At 40.1% G+C, this 10163-nt stretch overlaps 1 protein-coding gene across 5 annotated transcripts in view; it reads left to right on the forward strand.

Moving 5' to 3' along the window:
- Positions 1-9889, forward strand: part of usp25 (ubiquitin specific peptidase 25) — a 72838-nt gene extending 62949 nt beyond the window's left edge. For 2 of the 5 annotated variants that reach the window (XM_067493986.1, XM_067493982.1), the window contains exons 19-26: positions 1004-1177; positions 1953-2048; positions 4412-4590; positions 5221-5299; positions 5402-5481; positions 5807-5930; positions 8137-8329; positions 9018-9889. In XM_067493986.1, the coding sequence (XP_067350087.1) occupies positions 1004-1177; positions 1953-2048; positions 4412-4590; positions 5221-5299; positions 5402-5481; positions 5807-5930; positions 8137-8329; positions 9018-9190 (1098 nt within the window). In that variant the 3' untranslated portion in view covers positions 9191-9889. Of the gene's footprint in view, positions 1-1003; positions 1178-1952; positions 2049-4411; positions 4591-5220; positions 5300-5401; positions 5482-5806; positions 5931-6732; positions 6813-7349; positions 7372-8136; positions 8330-9017 lie in introns of those variants that run through there. The other 3 variants (XM_067493984.1, XM_067493985.1, XM_067493983.1) reach the window with 3 other exon arrangements.
- Positions 9890-10163: the final 274 nt, after the last annotated feature.

Here is a 10163-nt window from a genome sequence, read left to right on the forward strand (position 1 = left end):
AGTGCGAATTTAGTCTACTGAGAACCAAAAAAAAGAGCCAACAAATGTCTAACTTTAAAGAAACTAAAAGAACAGCGATTTTCTTTTATACAATGTTCCCATAGCCATAGATTCTCAGTGCTCTGTGTGAATAATAGGTTAGGGTTAGACTAGATTTGAACCAGCAGTGTTACCAGATATCTTCTCAGTCTTTGAGAAAAACCATGTCAAATCTTATAGGTTAGCTAATTTGGGTGTTCAGTTTTTCTTTTCTCTGTTTGAATTTGCACTGCCAGTAGGAACTGTAGTGATGCATTCTTATGTTGATTTGTGGTCAGCCTGCAGAATTACTATGGACTTTCCTTTCAGCCAAATGGCAGTAACACATCCTATTACAACTCTTAACCCTAGGTTTTATCGTCCCAAAAAATGGAAATGCTATAAACACATGCCGGTGGCTTCCCGAGGAAAGTTGCTCGCTCTAAGAAGGCCTGGGCTTCAGCCTGCTGAGATCACTCCGTTCTGAGATCAATGTCATTAAATCACTATCAAATTTAAAAATCTAGATAATCTGATCACTAACAGATAACACTGCTAGGACAAACATTGCAGACAGTTACAGTTACAGACTCGGAGGTGCTCTCAAAAGCTAAACTACCGGCTGCTGAGGTTATCACAAGTCTCATGGTGTTTAAAATGTCTGATCATATTTATAAACAGACATATCAAAACTTGCAGTCCTAGGACAACAATTGCAGCTTTGAGCCTCCTCTCCAATCTGCATTGCCTCAGTGTTTCAGTTCTGTGCAGATGGGAAAGTAGTCACTCTGCACTGACCTAAACGTTTCTTACAACAGCTTTCTAAGGTCCTGCGGAAACATGAAAAAGTTATAGTTTCAAGAACTAAGTAAATGTTCCTAGAATCCGAAAGTACCTTTTTGTTAGTTTTTTTTTCCTAATCTGTGTGTTCCTTGCCTTCCCATCAGTATCCTTCCTGTTTTCATCTGTCCCGTTCTCTCTACAGTCTACTTCCCCTCCTACATCCCCTCAACCTGAGGTCCAGGTGAGCACCCCCTCCACGCCTCCTCCTGACCTGGTCATGGAGGATGCGTCCCCTGGCCAGCGTACGGTAGAGGTGGCCATTCCCAATGTGGGGACCTTTGTCATTGAGACGGAAGAGGGGGGGTATGATGATGAGGTAGTGCTTGATCAGACAATTTTCTCTTCCTTTTTGTGCTGAGAAATCTGTACCTGTTTGACATATAGAGTGAGAGCTTAATTGGCTCACATGGCTCTAAGTAAGAGTTTTCACACCTGAGAAAATCTTAGTTTTGTCAGACTAATGTCAGGCTTGAGGCTGAAAATGCCACTATGTAAGACTATCCTCTTTGTTGGCCTTTCTGCACTACTCTAGTGTGAAAAGTCATTTCTTGAGCCAGTCCATGTCTTGGCACAAAGGTTGGCATTTTTCATAAAGCTTGGGGTCGTCTGCTTCACCACAAGACACTGTTAGGTGAAAAAAGTAATGTCCATAATGCACCCATAGTGGTGAGGTATATATTTTCTGCAGTTGTCATGAATTAGTATTTTCTTTCTGGGGGTTGGCTTCATATCAACAGTAGTGGTAGATCAGTGTGCGTTGGTTGCAGAATTGCTGTTGTTAGTCAGCCTGTTCCCTCACTTCCCTGCACTTTTGGCTGTCTATCACGCGCAGCTGTCATATGACTGCTAGAGTTCTCACAAATTATCCTTGCGAGGATTGCACAGTGTGCTATTGGTCTGACTGGCTGCGTCCCTCACTGTTGTCACTCTAACCAATGCATGGGCTGTTCAGTGATGCCTGGCATGCCCTGACTGGGATGCTTTTTTTGTAGTGCCTCAAAGCACGTAACGTATTGTTTGACCATGCTTGGTTTGTCACAAGGACCTACTGTTTTGTTTAACATGGTTCCTGGTTCCTGCTTCCTGGGCAGGCTATGATGACCCCCAACATGCAGGGTATAATAATGGCCATTGGCAAATCCAGCAGCGTATATGAAAAGAATGGCCCTGAAGCAGCCTTTTTTAAGGTACTCCACCTCCACCCCCCTTCCCGTTTATGTCTGTCCATTTGTTGGTCTTCTCTTGTATTCGTATATTGTGATGGGTAAAAAGAACACAAACCACAGTAGTATTACAGTATCAAAAATACTATTAAATTATTATTCCTACCAGTCTGATCCTGTGCTTATAGTTGATTATTAATCAACTATACTGAATCAACTGAAATCCTTAAGTTTTATCCCTATCTTTCATGCTCAATTCTCAACTTTGTAAAATTGGCCACATCCAGTCAAATACATCTGATGTTTCTGAAATTATGTTATTCTGAACTTTATGGAAATACATTCTTCAAATGCCAGTAGCCCATCCTAGCCTGTACCTCTCAAATCACAAAGTAAATGCTGTGAAAAAATCCATTTCTATAAACCACATACCAGTAGGGTCAATGTAAAGCAGAAATAGTGGAAAGTCAAGAAGTAAATGTACAACTTGTAATCTTGCCTAATAGTATATAGGGCTGCATAATATGTCCTTTCAGCATCATTATTATGATGTGTGCATGCACAATAGTCATATTGCAGCGTGTAAACACTACAGAATCGTTTCAAAAGTGAGTGAGAAAAAAAACATCTAAATCGAAAATCCACTGCACATTTGAGTACTACTTGATGCACTGTCAGATTATTAGAACAAATGCATTTTACATTTTCGAGTAAAGCGAAAAAATAAGACAGAACAACACAAAAACTAAAGAAACATATGTTTGTTTCTCTGCCGATGCACTTAGAATTATGAATTCTTTCCAAAAAGAGCTATTAAATCATCTGGTATAATTTCTGTATTTTCTAAAATGCTATATCTATAGAGACACACTGAGAGAGAGAGATTGCAGACTTAAGCTCTGCAATGCAATTTCTTTTTGTATATCATGCAGTCTTTACATATTGTGAAAAACCTATTTTAAACATTTGTTAAAATTTTATATGTGACGGATTTTCAGGGCCCAACTAAAATATTTTAGGTGCTGAACTTCTATCTGGGTTTGAACTAAATGACTAATGACAATCTTGATCTATCAATCAATTTTTGTTCAACATATAGTACTCGTTGTGGAAGGTGATTCTTGTGAAAGCCTTTTCATTCTCTTCGTTCTGACAACCACAGCCCAGGTCAAAAGTTTAAAAAAGTCACAAATAGATTTGTAAAAATCTGAAGAAAGCTGTTTTAAACCTTGTCTGCTCTATTTTTATCCTAGTCATTATTCAACAAGTTTTAGTGCCTTTTTTTAATTATTGTTGTTGTATTTTATTTTTTTTATTTTATTTATTTTGTTTTTAGATGGTTTTACAGATCTAAATGTGGGTTACACACAGGGTTAGGGCTTTAGATGGGATGTTTAATGCAACATTCTAAAATAAAAAGACTGATGTCTGCTGTTATATTATTTTTAGAATAAATTAACAGATAGTGTTAACCTTCTCTTTTACTGTCAAAATGAGCAAAGCTTGTTACAAGTACAAGGCAAGCAAAAATCTTAAGTCAAACAGAAAACGTCAAAGCAAAATGCTATGAGAAAGAAGTGTTTCTGTTTCACGAGAGTCGAGTGCAACAAGAGTTCTGATTTTCTTATCACGATGGCGATGTTAATGGTAGGATAAAGGTCAGTTCTTGAAGTTAATGTTTTGAAAGCAGAACAAATGGTCAAGCTTAAGGATCTTAGCGACTTTGACAGGTCCAAAATCATGATGGTTAAATTGTTTTGTGGAGTGTTCCCAGTATAGGGGTTCAGTACACTCCAAAAGTGGTCTATGGTAGGCCAATCAGTAAACCAGCGACCGGCTCACTGATACACATCTGGTCTGATCCCAGAGAAGAGCTGCTGTAGCACAGGTTGGGCAAATATACTAGCCATGATTGACAGCTGTTTGAGTAGCCACAGACTGCTCAAAGATGCCTTGATGGGTTAGAGCTTGTTTGGCACCATGAGGGGTTGGTTTTAATGTTGTGGGTGATTGGTATAATTAGTTATCTAAGCTAAATCTAAACATCTAAAGTACCTAAACCTAAACAGTACTGTGTGCAGTAATGGGGACCTTTGCATTGACGGACTTGATATTCTAAGGCGTGACCTCCATCTGACCCTACCGGACGTAATTTTCTAAAAGATTTCAGCAAATGTCTAATGGAACCTAATTTAAAGATTGGGAATCTGATATTATGATACTGCAAAGGTTGTTGAATCAAAGTGTAGTCCAACATCAAAGCAAATTTTGTTGAGGAAATATGAGCTGCTGAAGCACACATGCAAGATGGTGTTAGTGTCCATACTACCTCAGCGTCAGTCAGCGATTTAACCACAACTTGTTCCTGCTTCTTTCTCTCTGGTCAGGCCATAAAGCTGGAGTATGCTCGTCTTCTAAGATTTGCCCAGGAGGACACGCCACCTGAAAATGACTACCGACTTCAGCACATCATTGTCTACTTCATCCAAAACCAGGCACCCAAAAAGATCCTGGAAAGGACCCTGCTCACACAGTTTGCAGACAGGAACCTGGCCTTTGATGAGAGGTAAAATCTGCCAAAACCTTGTTTAAATATGTGCTTTTGTGTATTCTGTTGTGTTTCTCTAGTTGTCTTTTATGTATTTCACCAAAAAGGTAATAAAACTAACTTCTCCGAATGACCAGCAGAGGGTAGCAAAGATCTTAACTCTGACATATCAGCTCTTGTGTCTCATTTTCAAATTCATGCTGACTAATATTCCCGCTGCCTTTTTGTTAAAAAACATTTCCATTAATTACTTTTTAAAATTCTACTGGCAAATATCAAGATCCCTCTCTATTAACATTGTGATGCTCATGTCATTATGGTGTAGAATACCCCTCTATCTCCTAAAACTTTTCAGCCATGCTTGTTGGCCTCAATCCATATTCATGAGTGAAAAATTGATTTCTCCCTTCTCCTCTATTTTAAGCAAGATAATTAGAATTATGCGCGCATGTGGCCTCAATAGGAGCCTCCCGAGGAGTGTTTCACTTCTCCTTTCAGTGCTAAAGAGTGATTCATTAGGCCATGTTAAGGCCTAGGGGCAGGGTGGAGCATTTATCTACTGGGGTACCTTACAATGACTCTCCAAGCCATTGCTAACATGCTAACACTGTCTCTTCCTTCTGCTCCCCCATCCCACCACCCCCACAGATGTAAGAGCATTATGAATGTGGCACGCGCTAAACTGGACTTAATTAAGCCAGAGGAGGTCAACATGGACGAATATGAGGTCAGCAGTTGTGTCTTTTGGGGTTATGTTTATCTAAATGCAAGTTGGTGTCTTTAGAGTCCTAAGACTTTGTCTTTGGTAACTTCTTTTTATCTGATTCAGATGTGGCATCAGGACTACAGGAATTTCCGCGAAACAACCATCTTTATGATGACTGGCTTGGAGCTCTTTCAGAAGGCAAGGTATGATGACACCTTTCCAATGCTTCTTCTGATATCATCTTAACTTAGAAAAGATATTAATTTAAGCCTCTATCTAATCATTATCTTGCATCTTTACCTTGTAAGTTAATTGCTGTACATTGCTTTTACCATCTGTAGCTGCCTGTTAATGTTGTCTCCTGCAGGGGGCAGCAGTTAACTGTCTGCGTTACTCAGCTTTGTAGTTGTGCAGTGGGTTCATTGAGTTCATTTCTTCTGTAAAAAGATCTAAGTGCAACTTTGATATTCAATGCATCCTATTTTATACAAATGCAAGATCTGCTCCTCAACATCACTTCCTTTCCAGTTACATGGAGGCTCTGATGTATCTGATTTACTCGTATCAATACAACAAGGAGCTTTTGTCCAAAGGGCTGTACAGAGGGCATGATGAGGAGCTTCTAGGTCATTACCGTCGAGAGTGTTTGCTGGTGAGTTCATTCATGCACCACAAAGTAGTTTTCAGTAACTTGTCAAATCTGTATTGAAATGAGTGGACATGTTTATACTTCTGTGTCATATTCCTTCAATTTACCTTCACTTTATGTGTGGGACGTGTTTTGGAACGGAAGCCCTTGCATCCAGTCGTCTTTCCCTGTGGTCCCCGTTTCATCTTTGTCTCTCGCTTTCCTCTGTATCAAACTTCCTCTGCTAAAGTGACTCAGCAAAACTTACATGGCCAGACATTTCCCCTTTAATACTGAGCTGCGGTACTATAATCAAATTGCTTTTGCTGAGATATTGCTTTGGATTGCTTGCAGCCCTCTAAAAATTCCACTGAAGATTTTTCATCTGATACTGACAGATGAAAATCCTTTCAGCGTTGTGATGTGAGCCCCTTTTCATTTCACTCTCACCAAGCTTTAGGCTCTGGTATTATTGGTTAGGGCTGAGGGTATTTTGGTCAGATCAGCCTCATACTGGTCTTTAGCTCTTTTGCTGCTGCACTCAGTAACCCTACACCAGCATTGTGCTCCTAATGTAATCACTGGAGTGGGAATAGGAAGCAGGAGGGCCAGTGAGTGTAAACACATTACCATGAGACACAAGTGTGTCCTCAGCTAACCTCAAACCTCAGCTCTGCACAGTCTGATCGGTCATCTCAGATCTCTGGCCAGAACCTCTGGCTCCGTCCGTTCAGCTGTTTACCTTCAGCTCTTGTTTTAATTGAAAACACTGCTAACATTGACACAGTTTAATGTACTTGGATGTTTTGCAAATGTTGCCTCACAGTCCCCGATTCTAAACTGGCTCCCAAGAACGGGTTGTTTCCTCGGTGAGAGGAGGTCAGAGAGTTTCTCTGTGACAGCAAGGTGGGTTTTGGCCAAGAACAAGAAGAAAAGCTTGTATCCACATCCATGCAAGAATGTCAGGGCCCTCTGTGATACTAATAATGTCTGTAGGATTACTGTTAGTGTTTATTCTGCCTAGAATTTATCTGAGCAAATGGAAAACTTAACTAAAATGAACAAATTAGATAATGATGTAAAACTGAAATTTTGGTATAATACTAGGATAACAAAGAAATAAGCAAAGTGTGCTGATAGCTAATTTCACATCGTTTTAAATGTGGTACTTTGCTAAATTTTAGTGTGTTTTGGGCTAAAGCTATCAACACAGTCAGGAGTTGATTCAACAGCAGTGGCTGTGGAGGCAGCCAAGGTACTATATAAAACTCTTAGCATCCAAAATGCCATTCTCTCAGAGCTGCTGATAGCTAATTTCACATAGTTTTTAAATGTCGCACTTTGCTAAATTGTAGTGTGTTTTGGGCTAAAGCTAAAAATTTAAAGAAAAGGGAGTAGTAGTAGTAGTTAATTCCTTTACTCACATTATTTGTTATTCTAAAGGCTTTGAGGACAGCTTGACCTTGGCTTAGGTCTAGAGCTGAGGTTTTTCAAAGGCATGCCTCCCCAGGGGGCGGATGGAGGAAGAGACATTAGACAGAGCTGCTGCGAGATATGGAAGGGACAGGTGCATGCCAGTGGTTTAAACACAACAGGAAATTTGCCCTGCTTATCAACACAGTCAGGAGTTGATTCAACAGCAGTGGCTGTGGAGGCAGTCAAGGTACTATATAAAACTCTTAGCATCCAAAATTCCATCCTCTCAGAGCTGCTGATAGCTAATTTCACATAGTTTTAAATGTGGTACTTTGCTAAATTGTAAACAAATATAAACCTTAAACAAAAACAGGGCTGAAGTTGGAACCTACAGCTAACTAACTGTTTACATGGTACATGGCAGCTTAAATTTACAGTGTCGCTTCTCATTCACCCATTCACACACACTCACCGATGGCTGCCATGCAAGGTGCTCATCTGGCCTAACTTGGGATTAAGTGTCTTGCCCAAGGACACTTCGGCACATAGCCGGGACCGGGGATCGACCCGCTGACCCTGTGGTCCATGGACGACTGACTAAGCTACAGAGTTCACATGCTTTAAAGTACTCACATTACGGAAACTGTAATTGCAAAGCCTGGACCATGATTATCCCTTAAATTGACAAAGAAAAATATATTAGGCCTTTATAAATACATTAATGTTACTATTTTAAATTTATTTTTAAAATAAATTTTTATTTTTTTATTTTTAAAAGTGTATTTTAAACTCATGAGCATCTTCTTTTCCACAGAAACTAAATGAGCAAGCAGCCGCCATGTTTGAATTGGGCGAAGAACCAGAAGTGACCACAGGCCTAGGCATCATGAATGATCTAGTAGTGCCCTGCATCTCTCTGTTGCTGGTCAATGACACTGAGCGGGACCTGCTAGCAGTGGAGGACATGAGGAACCGCTGGTGCTCCTACCTGGGCCAAGAGATGGAATGTGAGTCCCTAAGGAAACCGGAATGTTTCTACAGAGTTAAAGAGTTGGGTTAATGGTAGATTTTTCTGGACTCCTGACAAAAGTCATTAGAATCTGGCTACTGCTCGGTTCACATATTTAAAAAAGGGTTCAGGTTGTGCTGCATTTTAACTGAACCAGGAAAAATAAAAACTTTGTTGCAAAAGTTATGTCTGGAGTGAAAGTTATAAAAAGTCTGAGACATTTTCACAAATCTTGAGCCTGTAAAATTCCGATGGACATTTTGTTAACAATATAATGAATTAATCAAAAAGAATCTGTAGCTTAATTAGCAATAAGGTTAGTTGCAGCACACACAAGATAAGCCCTCATAGTACACTTTTTGGTGGAAAATTACAACGGGAGAAGATCCAGTCTGCATCGGTACATTTCAATATCAGTTCACAGAGAGTTTGTTCTCTTGAGTTCTTGGACTGTGTTCAGGAAAAGCTGAGTATTATCACCCAGACCCCAGCTCACTGGAGTTTTACAATCGGTATCTGTTGTGGAACATGCTTTCAACTACTTGTGATATCAAATTGAAAACATTTACTCTGTGATTTCTGTGTTTAGGGATCAGATTTTTCAATATATTGTGATACAATTAATCCACACAGTTAATCGTTTACTATCTCTTTTATCTCTTTGTCTGTCCTCCTCCTGATGGCAGCTAACCTGCAGGAAAAACTGACAGATTTCCTCCCCAAATTACTGGACTGCTCAACTGAGATCAAAAGCTTCCATGACCCTCCGAAGCTGCCCACCTACTCCACCCTAGAGCTGTGTGAACGATTCGGTCGCATCATGTCCGCCCTCGGCAGGGTGCCCACTGAGGGGAGATGAGCTCAGAGGGAGGGACAGACACCTCTCCCTCTTCACAGGCCCAACCCAGGGCAGAAATCCATGGACCTCTCTTAACCCATGCCTTCCTTATAAATCCAGGGGTCACTCGCTTCTAGCTGTTATTCCTCTGTTACTCTTTTTGCTGCTATAGGTTTTATCATTATAAATATTACTTCACTTTTATTTTAAGCAAAAACACAATGGAGGAGGAGAGGACAGACTGTTGGGAGAGAATACAGGATTGTGAGAGGCAAAAATGTTGATGGGGCAGAAAAAAAGTGGCGGTCCCTCGGGGGGCTGGAAGCCAAGCACATTCTACTTCAGCTTAGCAAGTAAAACGAGTTTGAGGGTTTTTCATAGTTTGTTGTTGTTGTTGTTGTTGTTGTTGTTGTTGCTGTTTGATTCAAGCTTCCCCAACCACGCTCATAGCCGTTCCCAGAGCACCCTTCTCTGCGTGATAAGGATCATCCCACTGCTCTGCCTCCAGTTTGCTACAGTATTACCATGTTTTGTTTTATTTTTCTAAGAAAGTAAGAAAGAGAGCCTTCCGATTTATTAGCGGCTCTGGATATCTCAAATGGGTCTCATGTCTTTGTGGACTGTGCCAGAAGTGGTAGACAGCCATGGACTTCCTGTGGCTTGTTAATAAAATGAGAGAATAAAATTTTATTTATGGCCCTTTTAGGCCAGGTAAACAAATCCTTTGCTTGGTGATGTTTTATTTTACAATAATGGCTTTTATAATAAAAATAAAGGTCTTTCATTTGAGACATTACAGTCAAGGACAGAGTGACTATCAGCTAGCACGGTAAGTAGAGGCTCAGTGCATGGATGGATTATAAGAAAATGACCCCCTGGGTGTTTTTTTTTATCTCTTTGAAATTATTTAGTGTCTTACAGTCATTTTTCGCCTCTGCTTATTTTGTGTATTTTTACTGCAACCTGTGACTTTCAAACTAAAATTACTAGCAAT

This window comes from Channa argus, chromosome 24 (genome assembly GCF_033026475.1).
Source record: "Channa argus isolate prfri chromosome 24, Channa argus male v1.0, whole genome shotgun sequence".
Classification (NCBI taxonomy): Eukaryota; Metazoa; Chordata; class Actinopteri; order Anabantiformes; family Channidae; genus Channa; species Channa argus.